This window comes from Rhinichthys klamathensis, unplaced genomic scaffold (genome assembly GCF_029890125.1).
Source record: "Rhinichthys klamathensis goyatoka isolate OS25496 unplaced genomic scaffold, OSU_Roscu_1.1 h1tg000369l_1, whole genome shotgun sequence".
In the NCBI taxonomy this organism is placed as follows: Eukaryota; Metazoa; Chordata; class Actinopteri; order Cypriniformes; family Leuciscidae; genus Rhinichthys; species Rhinichthys klamathensis.
The window spans coordinates 2,329,417-2,349,045 of record NW_026606877.1 but is presented as its reverse complement, the minus strand read 5'-3'; the positions used below and the strand labels follow the sequence as shown (position 1 = coordinate 2,349,045).

The following is a 19,629-nucleotide window of genomic DNA, read 5'->3' as shown; positions in this document are numbered from 1 at the left end:
AACTTTAATATTCGAATGTGAGGTTCTGAGAATAACCTTTAAAATGTTCACAAAAGCTGTTCCTGTAGATCACTGTAAGTTTGAATCACTGCTTTCAAAAAGTTTTAGTGTTTTAGCTGTCAAGCTGTGTCATGGGGTCAAGGGGAAAGCCACAGTCTTGTTTGCATTTAAACATTTACATAACTGTCTGTTTTTACTGAAGTTAATTTTTGACTATGCACACTTTTGTCTCTTGTAAAACTGCAATGCAGAGGCAGTTTCTAATTTGGACTCATCTTGAAATTTTTACATTATTACCTGTGGTAAAATATGAGGAACATAGCTCTCATTTTAATTATTGCTTTAATAGTTCCAGCTTTGCTTGCTGACAAAGGTAAGAAGATCAGACTTGATCTAATTTAAGGATATTTTACATGCTGTATTTCCACAGTGGTAAAAGGTAAAATCATTATTGACTCATTGTCAATATATTGCATTTTAAATGTTTAATATTGGCACTTATACATGGTGAATTTGTGTTAATAATGTTAGATTAAAGCTTAAAAGATTTAGTCAGCATATGCATTGAAACGATGTTAAATCCGTTGTGTGCAGGTGGGGAGCTAGAGCCGATGAATAAATCAGCCATATAGGGACAATAAATAGTAAATGATAGCTAACGACAGCTATGTTGATTAGTGCATTTGTGCTTATTTATGCATTTATTCTTCATTATATTTTTGTATCTCTACAGGCAAGAATTATACCAAAGAAAATGTTTGCCAAGAGCTCAAAGCCATTGGAATTGAGAAATTCAAAGAAATGCAAGTATAAAGTTATTTTAGGATTTACACAATTGCAGTTTATGGATATATAAATTCACTGCTGCTTTATATGCCCAAAATATTTGATTCTCACGTATAAAGTTATTAAAAATTATTTTTAACAATTATTTAGTTAATTATAACTTAATTCCATTCAGTTTTGTCCACAGAATAGGCTATCCCTGCATTTCTTTTTGATTAAAAGAAAAAAGTTTTTTAAAAAAGAGGAGATTCTTTGACCATGCTTCCATAAGTTATGTTTCTCGTTGATCCTTCTGCAGGTTCACTGTCCTCTACAGTCAAAAGTTCCCGAATGGCACATTCGAGGAAGTGAATTGTGTGGCAGATGAAATGACCAAGCTTGCAGAAAAATGCTGCAAAGATGATGCCAGTCCTGACTGCTATGATAAAGGAGTAAGTGGTTGTCCTCTACGATAATGACATATTTTGTGGCTGAATGTAATTTAGTGACAAACCAAACTCCATTCAATTGAATCCCAGGTGTCAGGGAAAAGTTATGCAACAAATCTATTAGCCATAAAACACAAAAGAAGACTTTCACACTGTTCTCAACTTAATCGTGGGTTATCGTCTTTTTATTAACTCCCAGTTAAGATCACATCTAAATCAAACATTTCACACTTGCCATTTTGGGTAACACTTTAGAATACGGTTCCTTCGTTAATGAATAACTACACAAGAACCAATGAGTAACACAATATTAACAATCTAGTAACTATTATTAACTAACAAGAAACTCTGATTAACAAACTAGTAAGTAATAGCGCACAGATGAAAGTGGTAGTTCACTATTAACTAATCAATAAGTACTATTTTTTTTAATGCTTCCCAGAGAACTACTGAAAAAGTTTATTAACAATCTAGTAGCTAACTACTATTAACTAAAAAGAAACTCTGATTAACGAATTAGTAATGTGGCGGGTGGAAACTTTTCGTTGGTAAAAGGGAAACTTCTGCTCGCCCTTGGGGGAGCGAAGCCCCTTTTCAACCTGTTCAGCGTCTTAAATTTTAATGAAAACACCAACTACGCCACCCAGGGAGTTTCACCCCGGGAAATAGAGTTAAACTAGCTCAATGAGTAACTCTCCAAATTTACAGGAAGCACACAGGTTCGGTTCATGCATGAAGCCAGAGACACAGTTCCAGTAAAACAATAATTTTATTTAGATCATTAAAATGGACATCAAATATAAAGTAGGTTTCACACTAACACAAAAAAAAGAAAAGAAAAAAAAAGGAAAACGAGTGCTGAGGCCTTACCATTGGAGGAAGCCGGGTCAGAATGTGTGGGACCTCAGGGGTTAAGGATTCCCTAATCACATGTACACACCAAAATAACCACACTCCAAATACACAATAACAAAAGGGAAACAGCACACAGGAGGAGACCCCACCACCAAGGACACCGACGCCACCACTTCGGGCACTCAGCACTAAAAGAAAACACATTCAGTTAATAAAGACAGAAATCACACAATATACCAAAACAAATCAAACGAAAAAAAAAAAAAAAAAAATCTTCTTTATAAACACTTAAACCAAAGAAACAAACTAATCAAAATCACTTAATCATAAGCAAGCAACAAACACCTTTCACACACATACACTCATACATTAATAACGCCGATAGGCCAGAAAAAGGCCAAGCCATCGGCTGTATCACAGTCACTGAAATACAGAATGACCAAACGCCCAATTGCGCGATGAATCCTGCGCTATAAAGTGCATCAAGGAGTCCCGAGGCCGGAATGAACTCCTCTAGCTCTTCCTCATGAACAGTCGGTCAGTACACCGAAATCAGTTAAAACAGAGCAATCCGTAGAGACAGAACAGCAGCACAGCGGGAAATGAGAGACTCGTGCAGGAACCGGCGCCAGCAAGCGCTTCACAGTCCTAATGTACATAAACAAATCACATTTAGTAACGGTGCATGATTAAATATACACACAATGCCGACTGGCTTACATACATACCCGTCAGGGAGCTGCGCATCTATACTAATCGTGTCGTTTAGTACAGCTACACGAAACCTACAATCAAACGGCCCATTACTTTATACGCAATCACGCAGATGTTTTAAAAAGAAAAACAGATTCAACCTACCAACAGCACAACGCAACCCGGTTCCGTTACAGGAAAGATTCCGTTACAGGAAAGTGACAGGAGAAACACTGCAAAAGACATTGCACACTGTAATTCCCATTGCAACACTAACGAGGCCTCTAGGAAATGAGAAAGTTAGCCACGCTCTATTACCTGTTTGATAACCGTAACTGCACCACGAACACGAGGACCCACCACGAAAATGTGCCTCTGATGGCAAAACCATAAAGTGTCACCCGAGCCACCCTCTGCCCATATAGCATGCAGTTCAGTCCTGATTGGTCCAGAGAGTATGACCTACACCTGCTGCAGTTAATTAACCCGCTACAATCTACCCCAACCATTGAATCGTCGCCCCGACGATTGGACACACCACAGATTTAACCCCAGCTACTTCTATGGTCTAGAAAAGGCCAACACAGAATTAGCCAGAGGGTCCGGGAGGTCCACTGCACCACCTTCTGCTTCCCCCACGGCCCTCGGGAGGTGATTGGTATTAGAATGGTGGCCCGCTGTTGATCGGGCTGTCCGAGGAACTGCCACTTTGCCGGAATCAGGAGGGGTAGCCAGTGGAATTACACCCACAGGACTAGGAGCCCTAGCGGCCTCCAAAACCGGGGATACTGGGTTAGTTCGGGTTCGTTCTACCACAGGAGGCCCCTCCCCAAGAACTAGCACCTCATTGTCACCAAAGTACTCCTCTTCCGACTCATTGTGGTCGAAGGGAGGTGACGGAAAGGCCACAGCGGCCCCAGAAGGGTCTAACCTGACCACAGCCTTCAGCAAGGCACGATTAACATGCCTGGACTTAGTAGGATCGTCAACAGGCGCTATGGTGTACACGGCTCCACCTTCAGCCGGTGCCCTCAGAACTCTATATGACATAGAATCAAACAGATCTTGGATCTTATGACGACCCTGGGTATTGAAGTTCCGCAACCACACCAACTGGCCTACTTTCAACGGGTGGTCTCGAACATGCTGATCATAATTCCTCTTACGACGCTCAGCTGCACCCCTTAGCCTTTCCCCAGCCCCTTCAAAGGCTATCCGTAAGCGGGTCTGATGTTCTTGGATCCAGTCATGGGTGCTGCCACCAAAAGGGTCCTGTACTCGACCTAACAAGAAATCGACTGGGAGCCTGGGCTCTTGCCCAAACATCAACAGAAAAGGGGACTCCCCAGTGGCTTGATGAGGAGTGGTGTTATACGAGTACAGTACCTTTGGCAGACAGGAACTCCAATCCCGCTTCCGAGACACCGGGAAGGTACGTAATAAGTTGTGCAGAGTGCGATTGAAGCGTTCACACTGACCATTCCCAGCCGGATGGTACGGGGTGGTACGAGACTTCTTAATGCCATAGAGCCCACAGAGCTGCTGGATCAGAGCACTCTCAAAGTTGCGACCCTGATCCGAATGTAACCGAGCAGGAACACCAAACTTAGAGAACCATTCCGTCACCAGAACCTGAGCCACGGTAGAGGCTCTTTGGTCACGGGTGGGAACAGCAAGCGTGTATTTGCTAAAAACGTCAGTCATAACGAGGACATTCTCCAACCCGTTATAAGTCGGTTCCAACATTGGAAATCCATAGCCACCATCCATAGCCACAATCTCATTTGGCCTTGAAGCCAATAAATGCCCCATGAAGCTACGAGCGGCTGGTTGGGTATCCTTGGCCCCCTGGCACCTCTCACAGGCCTGACACCATTTTGTAACCGCCACGGACATACCTGGCCAGTAACACCGCCGTCGTAACAGCTCCAGAGTTCTCTCCACGCCCTGGTGACCATGTTCTTGGTGGACCTTGGTCAACACCTCTTCCCTTAAGGAAGCTGGCAAAATTAACTGGAATACTACCTCCAGGCCATCAGGGCGAAAGGTCTGACGATATAAGACCCCGTCCTTTTCCATCAAGCGATCCCACTGGCGGAGCAATACCAAGGCAGGCTGTGAAACCGCCTTTCGCTCCTCCCCATTGGGACGACTTCCTCTCTGCCAAAAGACCAGGGCCTCTTTAATGACTGGATCTGCTTGTTGCAGGTCAGTGAGGTCCGATAGGGCATATTCTGGCAAAGAAACGACAGCAGATTGAACTGCTTCAACTGGGACATGCTGTAAAGAGTCTGGGAGTAACATACCAGGAACCACAGTCTCTAAGTCCTGTCTACCAGAAGGATGTTGACGGGACAGGGCATCTGCATTTCTATTACTCCTCCCTGATCGATATTTCACTTCAAAATCGAAAGAGGCCAGCTGCGCTGCCCAACGTTGCTCGGTAGCCCCCAGCTTCGCAGAGAACAAATGACTAAGGGGATTATTGTCCGTGAAGACAACACATTTATGGCCCAGCAGGTACTCCCGGAATTTCTCGGTCATGGCCCACTTGAGTGCCAAAAACTCCAGCTTCATAGAGCTGTAGTTTTGCATATTGCGCTCAGTAGGCCTCAGACCTCGACTGGCATAAGCCACGGGTCTAACCTTACCCGCCTGCTCCTGGGAAAGCACTGCCCCAAGTCCCCCATAACTTGCATCGACTTCAAGAATGAACGGCAATGAGAAATCGGCGTAAGCAAGCACCGGTGCTGTAACAAGTTTGACCTTAAGTGCCTCGAAATTGCCCTGACATTGCTCCGTCCAATGTCCTCCCACAGACAGTTCCGCCCTTCTCCTCAACTTGGTGCCCCCTAGTTGAGCTACCAGCCTATGCAGAGGGGCCGCCAACTTGGCGAATCCCTCTACAAAACGGCGGTAATAACTAGCAAAACCGAGGAACGACCGCAACTCGGGGATAGTGGTAGGGGGCGGTCAATTTGCCACCACCTGCACCTTACTGGGGTCTGTGGAGACGCCTTTGTCCGAAATGACATGACCCAAGTAGCGCACTTCCTGTTGGAAGAATGCACATTTGCTGAGCTTGGCCTTCAGGCCCTGTTGCTGAAGCCTTCCCAACACTACCTCCAACCTCTCCAGATGCTGTTCAACCGTGGACGAGAAAACCACAATATCGTCAAGATACAAGAGCAACGATTGGCACTGTTGGTCACCAAATATACGTTGCATCAGCCTCTGGAAAGTACTAGGAGCGTTGCACAACCCAAACGGCATACGATTCCATTCGAAAAGACCAAATGGAGTACAGAATGCCGTCTTGGGTCGATCCGCCTCAGACACAGGGACCTGATTATAGCCGCTGGCCAAATCCAAAGTTGAGAACCAGCGGGCACCCGTCAAGGCATCCAGGGACTCATCGATACGAGGAAGAGGAAAAGCATCCTTTCTCGTTTTGTTATTGAGTTGCCTGTAGTCAACGCACATACGCATGCTTCCATCCTTTTTCTTTACTAACACAATGGGACTAGCATAGGGACTGCTGCTCTCCCGAATTACCTGTGCCTCCAAGAGTTGGTTGATGTGATCTTTAACTAACTCATACTCAGAAGGAGGGATACGCCTATGGCGTTGCCGAACAGGGACTTCGTCCAAAAGCGGGATATCGTGAGCAATCAGATCTGTACAGCCCAAGTCACCATCATGAGTGGCAAAGACGGGGATATACTCTCGCAAAAAGGACCTAACCCGGCCCTGCTCTTCCGCAGGCAATGAGGACAAGTCCATAATCTCGATCTGGTCCTGCACCCCGGAAGCAACAGCTTGGGACCTCACCATGGCAACCACAGATGGCACCTCGGTGACCCCTGTAGGCAAGCTGACCACACGAACCCTATCCAGGGTACCCACCACAGTACGCGGGTACAGCATCACATCGATGGCCCCAACATTTACAATAGGGATGTAGGCCGTACCTCTAGCCACCTGAACCAGGGCTGGGGAGGCCAACAGTCCAGCCGGTAAACCAAAGTCCAGGGGCTCGAACAGTACCGGACAACCAGAGTACTGCTCTGAACAGGTCGCAGCGATGATCTTCATCGTGCCACCAGGAATGCGGCAGGACGTACTACCTCGAACCCTCACCCTACCTGGAACATCCCGAGGGGCCTGCTCGCTGGCCTGGTGACACCGCTGCAATGCCTTCACCACCGGCTCCGGAGCCCCAGATACCGAGGGTAAATTGAACAAGGCCAACCCATACTGGCCAAACAGCTCTCTGTAGCACCTGCGGATGATATTCATTCCCATCACACCAGGGACATGGAGTGGCATATCACCGGCGGGATCTTTAACCACCAGAACCCCGCACCTTGTCATTAACTTACTACAAAGTTTAACATCCAACTCCAGGTAGCCGATATAAGGGATGGCCAATCCATTGGCCGCCCTGAGCTGCAGCCAGTGACACGACTGAAGTCTCTCTCCACCCCACGGCTCAAAATGCTGAAGGAAAAAGCTCTCTGTAACTGTAGACACCATAGATCCAGTGTCCACCAAGCAGGGAACATCAACCCCTCCCATCATTACATCCAAATGTGGACAAGAGGAAATCAACATAGGACCCCTTTCCGAAACACTTGGAATAACTTCCGAGCCAATGACTGCCCCCCCCCCCCCCCCCCCCCCCCCCCCCCCCCGAATTGTGACTCTGCAACTCGGCGGGCGCTAGTTTTCCGAAGATGGAAAATAACGCAACTGCCTACCAGGCTGTTGGGAGGCAGGCAAAACAGACGAAGCGTTAGGTGGAACACGTATCCCCTCACATTCCCTGGCAAAGTGACCTGGTTGCTGACAGCGCCGACATATAACAGGGCCTTTATAAGATGGCCGGTTGCGCTGCTGGGGATTCTGTAAGAGGGAAATACTTTGGGTAAGCTGGTTTAACTGCTCTTGCTGTAACTTCAACATTTCTCTCATCTCACTCAACTCAGATGCCTGAATAGTGGTACTCAACCCCTGAGGACCGCCCTGGACTCCAAACTGCATGCCTAAGGCAGAGGGAACAGAATTACTTCGGCCGCGAGTATGTCCAGACGACCCCTCACGCTCCCAACGAATAGCCTCGCTCCTAACCTCAAGCAGTGCCGCAGTGGGCTTCCGACGCACCAGCTGTTTTAACTCACGACGAAGAGCACCCTCAAGCACGTGCTCCACAAACTGATCGCGCAGTAGTACTTTGGAATTTGGTACGCCACTCGGGGCGTTCTGTTTTACGGAGGCCATGAGACTCATCAGGGCCAGCGAAAACTCTTGCAGCGTTTCTCCCTCCTGTTGCCGTCTAGAAAAGAACGCCTCCTGAAGGGCCACGTAGGACTCGCAACAACCGTACAATTCCTGTGAGGCCGCTATAATTTTAGCCGGGTCACCTCGCTCTGTACTGGGTCGATGTTTTATCTCTTCGCGCGCTTCGCCCTCCAAATGGTCAAACAGGAAAAAGGCCTGATCGGAAACAGACAAGTAACGTGCCCTCATGCAGGCCTGCACCTCGTCAAGCCACTCTGCGAGCCCGATACCTGATCTACCCCGAAACATGGGACATCTTCTATCTCGGGGCACAACAATCAGTCGCTCAGCTACAGGGGGATTAACCATGGCAGTACTAGGGGTCACAGAGCTGGAACCAGGGGCTGTGGTATTCTGCTCCTGGCGCATCCTCTCATTCTCCACTCTTAACTGCGCGACCAACTCCCTCAACTCCTGTAGTTCCTCACCCATAACTAAAAACCCCACTGAGACAATGGAGCCTCAAAAGATGACCACAGTTTTGTCGCACACCGCAAAGCTGCTGTTCTGTCTCTACAAAAAAACACAAAGAAAATTAAACAATAACCCACAATACCAATAATCACACAAAATAACACAAGAACAGAAACGTCAATGGCTTTCAAAAATGCATGATCCTGCCGACTATACGCCAAATGTGGCGGGTGGAAACTTTTCGTTGGTAAAAGGGAAACTTCTGCTCGCCCTTGGGGGAGCGAAGCCCCTTTTCAACCTGTTCAGCGTCTTAAATTTTAATGAAAACACCAACTACGCCACCCAGGGAGTTTCACCCCGGGAAATAGAGTTAAACTAGCTCAATGAGTAACTCTCCAAATTTACAGGAAGCACACAGGTTCGGTTCATGCATGAAGCCAGAGACACAGTTCCAGTAAAACAATAATTTTATTTAGATCATTAAAATGGACATCAAATATAAAGTAGGTTTCACACTAACACAAAAAAAAGAAAAGAAAAAAAAGGAAAACGAGTGCTGAGGCCTTACCATTGGAGGAAGCCGGGTCAGAATGTGTGGGACCTCAGGGGTTAAGGATTCCCTAATCACATGTACACACCAAAGTAACCACACTCCAAATACACAATGACAAAAGGGAAACAGCACACAGGAGGAGACCCCACCACCAAGGACACCGACGCCACCACTTCGGGCACTCAGCACTAAAAGAAAACACATTCAGTTAATAAAGACAGAAATCACACAATATACCAAAACAAATCAAACGAAAACAACAAAAAAACAATCTTCTTTATAAACACTTAAACCAAAGAAACAAACTAATCAAAATCACTTAATCATAATCAAGCAACAAACACCTTTCACACACATACACTCATACATTAATAACGCCGATAGGCCAGAAAAAGGCCAAGCCATCGGCTGTATCACAGTCACTGAAATACAGAATGACCAAACGCCCAATTGCGCGATGAATCCTGCGCTATAAAGTGCATCAAGGAGTCCCGAGGCCGGAATGAACTCCTCTAGCTCTTCCTCATGAACAGTCGGTCAGTACACCGAAATCAGTTAAAACAGAGCAATCCGTAGAGACAGAACAGCAGCACAGCGGGAAATGAGAGACTCGTGCAGGAACCGGCGCCAGCAAGCGCTTCACAGTCCTAATGTACATAAACAAATCACATTTAGTAACGGTGCATGATTAAATATACACACAATGCCGACTGGCTTACATACATACCCGTCAGGGAGCTGCGCATCTATAGCCTACTAATCGTGTCGTTTAGTACAGCTACACGAAACCTACAATCAAACGGCCCATTACTTTATACGAGGCCTCTAGGAAATGAGAAAGTTAGCCACGCTCTATTACCTGTTTGATAACCGTAACTGCACCACGAACACGAGGACCCACCACGAAAATGTGCCTCTGATGGCAAAACCATAAAGTGTCACCCGAGCCACCCTCTGCCCATATAGCATGCAGTTCAGTCCTGATTGGTCCAGAGAGTATGACCTACACCTGCTGCAGTTAATCAACCCGCTACAGTAAGTAATAGCGCACAGATTAAAGTGGTACTTCATACTTCTATGGGAATTACTAATTATTTGGATCAGTATTCTAAAGTGAAGATCATGGGAACTAACTAGTAATGACTCAAGTGTTACTACATGATCTAGTCATGATTTGTGCAACCAAACACAAGTAATTTCAAGCGTTTGAGATTTTTGGTGAACTTTTAAATAGTATACTTTTAGAAAATTTCTTTAGAAGAATGTAGTAAGTAACACTTTAGTCATTAGTTAGTTCCCATGATCTTCACTTTAGAATACGGATCCAAATAATTAGTAATTCCAATAGAAGTATATAGTAACACTAGTTTGTTCCCATGATTCTTACAGTAGTTACTAATGAAAAGCCAATAAAGTGTAGAATCTTATAATCACTCACAAGATATGCACACACACACGCACACAAATATGAGCTAGGAGACATACATAAAAACTTTTTTTTTTTTTTGGGAGGTTAAATAATAAAATAACTGTATATGGTATTTGGTGGCTGATGACTCAATATGTTCCAGTACTCACCATGACTCTAGTGATTCAATGCCAATGTAGTGCTAGTCATTTGTCCTGCATTGGTTATTGATTAGTTTTGCATGAATTATGAAATTGTCAGTAGTTCTCTGGGAAGCATTAAAAAAAAATAGTAGTTATTGATCAGTTAATCATGAACTACCACTTTCATCTGTGCGCTATTAGCCTACTTACTAATTCGTTTATCAGTGTTTCTTTTTAGTTAATAGTAGTTACTAGATTGTTAATAAACTTTTTCAGTAGTTCTCTGGGAAGCATTAAAAAAAGTGTTATTGATTAGTTAATAGTGAACTACCACTTTCATCTGTGCGCTATTACTTACTAATTCGTTTATCAGTGTTTCTTTTTAGTTAATAGTAGTTACTAGATTGTTAATAAACTTTTTCAGTAGTTCTCTGGGAAGCATTAAAAAAAATTGTTATTGATTAGTTAATAGTGAACTACCACTTTCATCTGTGCGCTATTACTTACTAATTCGTTTATCCGTGTTTCTTTTTAGTTAATAGTAGTTACTAGATTGTTAATAAACTTTTTCAGTAGTTCTCTGGGAAGCATTAAAAAAAATAGTAGTTATTGATTAGTTAATATAGTGAACTACCACTTTCATCTGTGCGCTATTAGGCTACTTACTAGTTCGTTAATCGGAGTTTTTTTGTTAGTTAATAATAGTTACTAGATTGTTAATATTATGTTACATTGGTTCTTGTGTAGTTATTCATTAACGAAGGAACCGTCAAGCTACGTTGGGCCTGTTAACATATCGCGTCTTTTTCGCGCTCAAGTTCGTTATTTCAAATGTAGGCGCGCGGTATGTGCGCTCATAATGGAAGCGACGCGGTCGCGGTGCGACGCGCTTGTTTGTTCCAAGCGCGTCCGCGCCGCATCGAGATAAAAACATCTCAACTTTTCAAAATGCCGCAAGCGCACCGAGGTCACGTAACAAGAACCAGCACAGCAACGACAGACGCCTCCGGAGCGCAACCGCCCTAGCGCTTTGGAAAAAGGAGAACGCGGCGCGCCTAGCGTTTTCTACGCGTTTTTAGGCGCTATAGGCCCTATGTGAATGGCGCCAGCAGCCAGTAAGCGCATCCAAAGGCAATGTAACTAAGCAGAAGACAGACAAGTAAGATTTAGCAGATGAGACTTTTTTTTAATTGACTCACTGAATAGTTACTGTTTACTATGTCTTTTTAGAGCTGTGCCACAGCAGAAATAATTCAGTTTGCACCATGAATTGTAATTTACTAACTATCTATCACTGCAAGCTGCTTGATCTGTGCTGCATAGTGCTAATATCGCTGCATGTGCAACGCGAGCAGTTGCCAATGACAACAGATAAGTAAACGCACAGCCAATATGATCGCATAAGCCTAGCAAGAGCACGACTAGATAAGCCCAAGCACACGGACATCATTAGCAACAGCATGGTGCCCATATCCGGAACGGACTGAGTGAACGCTGGCGTGACTGTCGCCGCTACTCACCGGCAGAACTTTGGCATACATTTTGACAATACCAGCGAATTTTCAGACAGATAGTGCTTCAATCTGATCAAATTGAATCATTATATCGCCTGTACAACATTGGTTGCTACTTATGACCAGTAACTGTTGGATTAATACTCTTCTGTGATCCCGACTGCGTCCTAACATCTTCACCGCTGCTGCTTACCTGAGGATCTGCTTACCTGAGGATGACGTGGATTCGCCGGTCGGTTTTCTGGTTCGTGCTTGGCTGGCTTCTGGTGTCTCTTGCCCACCTGCAAGTTGACGCTCTGTTCCAGTACTCTGTTGCTGAGCTTTTGAAGCTCCGACGCCATGTTGATGTCCTCCAGCCCCCATCTGGTTGCTCCATTCCATCGGACATCTTTTTCCAACCGAACCGGAGATATATTCATCGTGGACCGCGCGGTAAGCGCTTTTACAAGAATTCTTATTCTTCCATTCCAACTTGGTTTTCCACACGCCGTCGTTCTCGCAACCCCAGCCGAGGTGCTAATCACAGTACTCTGGCTAGTCTCCCTAAAGTGGCTAACTCTGCCTATAAAAGTAGCTCTGCCACCGTGAACTTTGGTCTCTTGAACACTCGCTCTCTCAACAACAAGGGTCCACTAATCAGAGATGTCATTATGGACTATAATCTTGACTTTTTATGTTTGACTGAGACCTGGCAGCTGACTAATGATTTTATTCCCCTTAACGCGTCTGCCCCGCCGGGGTTTGTTTACAATTGCCAGCCCCGTGCTTCTGGACGTGGCGGAGGTCTCGCATTGTTTCATCGCGAGACCTGGAAAGTTTTGCCGATTCCTGTTTCTCCTCTATTTTCATCGTTTGAGTACTCTGCCTCTCTGTTGCCCGGACCCTCGCCTACAGTCGTGGTCACTGTTTACCGTCCCCCAAAATATAACAAAGATTTTCTAAATGACTTTTCTCAGCTTTTCACTCATCTTTCAACTCTATCCCATAACTTAATCATCCTGGGTGATTTTAATATTCATATGGATAATATCAGTTCTCCGCTCTCCAGAGAATTTTCATCTTGCCTGGAAAGCCTTGGTTTGCATTTATATATCGACTCTCCAACTCATTGTGGGGGGCATATACTGGATTTAGTCTGTTGTTCCGGTGTTATCCCCTCTGCCTGTAAAACTCACTCTGTTGCCTTTTCCGACCATATGCTTATTACTTTTAAGATCACCCTTCCGCTATCTAAACTGACTCTTCCTCGCACCATTTCTTTCAGGAATATCAAGGACATTAACACTGTCTCCTTTGCATCTGATATCAATAATTTTCCAAGTGTACCTGCCTGCTGTTCACCTGATGAATTAGTTTCTTACTATAACAAACACCTTCACACTCTCTTGGACACTCATGCTCCTATGAGATTCAGATCAGTCTCCTTCAACCGTTCAGCACCCTGGTTCACTCCCGCCCTACGCCTTCTGAAATCCCAGGGCCGTCAGCTGGAGCGTCTTGCTAACAGAACTGGACTCACCATTCACAAAAATATGTACATGGAACATGTCAATTTGTATAAGGATTCTCTCTCTTCAACTAAATCTGCTTATTACTCACACTTAATCCACTCTAATCATCATAATTCTAAAACTCTGTTCTCCATCCTCACGTCCATTACAAAACCTCCTGACTCTCTTCCCTACCATATGCAATCTCAAGACTTTTGCAATAAACTTATGTCCTTTTTTGTTTCCAAAATTACAGACATCCATAAAGACCTGACCTCACCTGGAGCTGCTGCTTCTGGAGGCAACTTTAACACCCCTTATCCATCCCCAACTACTATTTTTTCAAGTTTCGACCTTCCCTCTGTCCAAGCCATTTCGGACATTATTCATAAATCTAAACCCTCCACATGTCAGCTCGACCCACTTCCCTCCAGCCTGGTTAAATCCTGCTGCTCTTCACTTGCCCCTCTCATCACTGAGATTATTCACTCTTCCCTAAGCTCTGGTTCAGTCCCCCCTTCACTCAAAATTGCCTCAGTCACACCCATTCTGAAAAAACCTGGTCTGGACCCCACTAATTTTAGCAATCTCCGTCCCATATCTAACCTACCCTTCATATCCAAAATCCTGGAAAAAACAGTCGCTTCTCAACTTCATACTCACCTCATGTCGAATAGCATTTACGAGCAGTTTCAATCTGGCTTCCGTCCCCTTCACAGCACTGAAACCGCACTCATCAAAATTTCAGATGACCTTCTTATGGCTTCTGATTCTGGGTTACTTTCAATTCTCATTCTTCTGGACCTCACAGCAGCTTTTGATACCATTTCTCATCCCACCCTTCTCAGTCGATTATCATCTATTGGTATCACTCACACTCCCATAGCCTGGTTTACTTCATACATTTCGGATCGCACACAGTTCATACAACTAAAAACCCAGAAATCCGTTACCTTCCCTGTCTCCGTCGGAGTGCCCCAAGGCTCTGTATTGGGGCCTCTCCTTTTTATCATATACATCCTCCCTCTTGGTCACATCCTCCGTAAACATAACATTAAATTTCATTGCTACGCGGACGACACCCAGCTCTACCTCTCTACTAAACCATCTTCCTTACTCCCGCCAACCTCTCTTACCCTCTGTCTCCAAGAAATTCACTCTTGGTTTTCATCCAACTTTCTCAAATTGAACAGTTCAAAAACCGAAGTCCTCCTGGTGGGCACACCCCACACCCTCTCTAAAGCTAATAAAGTTTCCATTACCATTGATAACTCAACTATCCTTCCCTCCCCTCAGGTTAAGAGTCTGGGTGTCGTCCTTGACAGCACTTTATCCTTCCACTCTCACATTAACAGCATCACCCGGTCAGCCTATTTCCACCTGCGTAACATTTCCCGCCTCCGTCCCTCTCTTACTCCAAAAACCACCGCCATCCTGGTTCACAGTCTCATCACATCACGGTTAGATTACTGCAACTCACTCCTGTTTGGCCTCCCTAATAAGTCGCTCCAGAAGCTGCAGCTCCTACAGAACTCTGCTGCACGCCTGATTACTCAGACCCCCCTTTTTCATCATATCACTCCCATCTTGCAACAACTTCACTGGCTTCCTGTCAAACAGAGGATCATCTTTAAAATACTTCTCATTACTTACAAAGCAGTTCATAACATGGCTCCTCCATACATCTCAGATCTTCTCCATTTAAACATCCCTACTCGTTCACTCCGATCCTCTCACACCTGCCAGCTTTCTGTTCCCCCTGCTCGTCTTGTCACAATGGGGAGCAGGGCGTTTAGTCGCTCTGCTCCACATCTTTGGAATTCCCTCCCCCCAGATCTTCGTACCATCAACTCATTTAATTTCTTCAAATCCAAACTCAAAACTCACTTGTTTAGACAATCATATTCCACCTGACCCATATCACCTCAATGATGTCTTGCCAATTTTATTGCTTACTGTTTTAATGGTTTTTATCTGTTTTGTACAGTGTCCTTGGGTGTCCTGATAAGGCGCTTTAAATAAAATGTATTATTATTATTATTATTATTATTATCCTGATAGCTTTTAACAATGAGCATTAAAAAGAAACTTAACTTAGCTTCTTGAAGACTTTCAGAGATGATGGAGAGTGTATACATCGAGTCCTGTTTCAATATTGCAGAGAGCAAGCAGCGATTGCAGAGAGCAAGCAGCGAGCAGTTAGGAGCGAACTGAATCTGCTTAAATAGGGCGCCCTGATTTGAGCGTAGTCATTAGCAGGGAGGGGAGATGAACAGCAGATGCGCTGATGCAGCTCAGCTGAGCGATCGCTGATGAGACCGTGTAGTCGGCCGATAGCATTAGCAGCATCTTGACTACTTCGCCTGCCAGAACTGACGCTGACGCTCAATTTATTTGGTAACACTTAAAAAAAGCATTTTAAATTTTATATTAAAATTTATATTACTCACTATTATTAAAGGCACACTGTGGAATTTTTAGCCACTAGGGTGCGCTCGACCTGTAATTTTCACGTCTAGTGCCCCTAGAGGCCACAAGCGCCGCAGCATTGTCGCGAAAGTCAACAAACAGGTCTCAGCCTCAGACGTCACGCCCAGCCGTCAGTCTGAAGGTCTGGCTACGCGAGACTAACAAACAGTCAACCGGTCAATCTCCCGTGTCTTTATGTGTGTGCAGACGGCATTTGATTTGTATGTTGGAGAAAGTTAATCGATTCACTACTGACCAAAATAATAATATAAATATAAGATTAATAATATAAATCCTATAAAGAAAACAAATTGAATTAAAGTAGGCTAGCATACGCAGAAAACAATGTCTGATCAGGTAAGTCGCATTGACAAGGGTTGCCCAATCCTGCTCGTGCCGATCGTCTGTCCTGCACAGTTCATCTCCAACCCTAATCAAACACACCTGAAGCAAACAATGAACGTCTTCAGGATCTCTTTGCAATGGGTTGGAGATGAAATCGAGTAGTCGGGAAATCGTGTAACAAAACTGATATAACTCACTACATATTTCTGTTATTTGTAGTCTTCAGTTTGTTTTTCCTTTTACACAAATACAAACATATATGAGCTGAAAGGAAAAAAAACATTTACATTTACATTTGTATACGGCAGTATGTTGTGACTATCAGTTTTGTTACACGAATTCGCAGTAAATATTACATTATATATACACTTTTATGCCGATGTTTATTTTAAACTCTCCCTTTTTCTTTTTTTGGCCTCCTCTGACAAAATCTTTGCTTTCTTCGCTTTCTTCCGAGTAGCTGTTGATTCAGCCATGACTACAACATACAGACGCCGGCAATCAAACGCGAGTTGAGCTCTCACGTTAGAATTTGAGGAAGTTGGGGTGGTGGGGGAAGTGACGTATGCCGTAAAGCGGTCGAATTTTGTAGTTCTTTTTGTGCTCGGGTTCCTACCCGAAACCCGAAGTTACATAGTGCTAGTAAAAGCGATACAGACACCTTCAGGCTTCGGCAGACGTGTCATTCAACCTATTGTAAGTCGATGTACCATCTCAATGGGTTTTGGTAATATATTATAAAGGTTGAAAAGTTCCACAGTGTGCCTTTAAGTAATTCAAAATGTGAAATGGACAGACATTATAAAATCTACTTAATTACTTAATAAGAGTAAATATTACAGATTTATAAAATGTACTTGATATTTTCACAACAGTGATGTTCCTTTTAAAATTAAATTTACTTAATTACTTTTAATAAATACAACCTGCTAAGTTAAATATAATTAAGTAACATTTACTTAATGTCTTCACAAATGTTACATTTAGAGTTAAGTAAATTTTACTTGATACTGGCAAGTAAGTTGTACTTGATATCACAGCAGTAAGATTTATTTAGAAAAATTGAGTGCAAATTGTTACAATGATTTTATCAAGTAAATCCTACAAGTTGTTTTTATCAGTGCACTTAGGGCGTGTCCGAATCCACTTTTGCTAGTTAAACGACGGGGAAAATGGTCGGCGCGCCCAGCGCATGGTCTAAAAGGGTTGTCCCTATTCTCTTAATGAGTAATGGGTGTGTTTTGGGTGTAACGTGCAAAAAAAATAATCAGTGTAATTTCCCATTCCCTTTAAAAGCCAGTTGTGTCTCCAGAGAGGAAATGGATCTGCTTGTGCGCGAGGTTAAAGCGCGCAAGCAGACCATCAATGGGACAAGCCGGATTCCACCATATTTTTATGTACACAATATTAATATTTTACATTGTATTTTTAATATTTGGCTCAAATTTGGCTTTCAGTTGCCTCAAAATAGCAACGCGCTAACAATGCACATGAACACACCTCCTTTTCAGACCAGCACGCCCATGAGCACACAAATGGGCACAAATGCATTTGCCATTTAAACAATTTGGCTCATGACGTGAAAATGATAACTGCATCAGGCTGAAACTAGCAAAAAACACTTGCGTCGTGGCGGGTGTATGATGGCCCTTAGATGTTTGGTTGAAAATGTTCGTTTGAAGTCACCATCATTGTAATTGGTGTTTGCTTTAGTTGTGCAGTTTGACTCTTGACTTTAACATTAGTTTTTCTCTTGCTGCTCTAACTGTTTGTTATGTCAAGAACTGAAAGAGAAATTGTGTTCAGATGTTGTTTAATGATGATAAAGATCATCATGTATTGTTTGGTTCAGTGATCATATTCAGTCTCTTTGTTTATGTGGCAGCTTTAACTGAAGGTGCACTAAAAGGTTTAGTAAATTATTCTTAACCTCCTACACATGTTAGCATGGATAAACAGACCACAGAAAAAGGTGGGCTGCTACAAAGTTATCGACTATGCCACCCCAGGGCCTATTTCCAGGGTAATGCCCTTAACATTACAGTTTTATTACACATTACACATTTACAGTTACAACAGTTTTAAAAAGAGAGATCACCACATGAGTTCTGCCCATCTGATCGAGGTGCCACGTCCGGCCACCACGACAACCAATTTTCTGACGGAATGAAACAGACAGAAGCAGCCAACAATATTACAACAAGAGACCCCTTCAATAGAACAACCTCCAGTCGATCACAAAATATAGTTAAAAAAAAACAAATAACTTAATCACAAATAAGACAGGCTATGTATAAATGGATAAAATACACAACACAAACTTCTGCTTTGAGGTCCTTCCTTCGGGACGTAGGCTACGTATACCGTATGCCAAGAAGAATATTTATAAAAGATCGTTTGTTCCGTTGGCGGCTACGGTTTTAAATTCAATTCTCAATTGAGGTAGTATTTATAGGCGTGTGAATATGCACATATTGTATTAATTTAATTTATCATGTATGTATTACTATGCATGTTTTATGTGTTTTTATTATGTGGTGTGTAATGTGGTTGTAGAGCCAGTGTCAAAGATGAATCTCTGTCCAGTAAATCTGAACAGACAATAAAGTTAATCAAATCAAATCAAATCAAATCAAACTCAAATGAAAAAAAACGAAACAGAATATACCACAACAACAATTACTTGAAAATCAAATAATATTAAATAAAGAAAAAAAAAAAACTGCAGAAATGACTGGTGACATGTGGCTGATCTAGTATTGCACGCCACTAGGGCTTTGACTCAAGTTGGTTACTCACAGCACATTTATTATCAATGCTGCAAGCACCACACCACAGGCCCAAACCAACGGTCCAGCTGATCATGCGTGTTAAACACTGCAATACCCCTTTTACGCACTTCCGCATTTTTCGACTGGAAATACATCAATGAAGTGTATTAGAACTTCCTGTTATCGTAGCGGCAGATCCGAAAAATGGCAGATCAGTGGAGTCCTTCCCTTGCTGGAGCCAGGAGACGATTTCAAGGGTTCCTCATTCAACACATCCTTGCTGACGTTGGAGCTAAGCTCATCATTCCACCTTTTAAGCGTTCAGCTCAATTCAGCAAGGAGGAAACGGAACAAACCCAAGCCATTGCCCGCCTCAGAATTATTGTGGAGAGTGTGACCGGTAGGCTAAAGTTTTTTCAC

General features: G+C 43.7%; 1 protein-coding gene across 1 annotated transcript in view; it reads left to right on the top strand.

The window, feature by feature from the left end:
• The first annotated feature begins 251 nt into the window (after positions 1-251).
• gc (GC vitamin D binding protein) overlaps positions 252-19,629 on the top strand; it is a 68,680-nt gene continuing 49,302 nt past the window's right edge. The window contains exons 1-3 of the mRNA XM_056233341.1: positions 252-373; positions 734-803; positions 1,085-1,217. Of these exons, the coding sequence (XP_056089316.1) occupies positions 310-373; positions 734-803; positions 1,085-1,217 (267 nt within the window). The 5' untranslated portion in view covers positions 252-309. The remainder of the gene's footprint in view (positions 374-733; positions 804-1,084; positions 1,218-19,629) is intronic.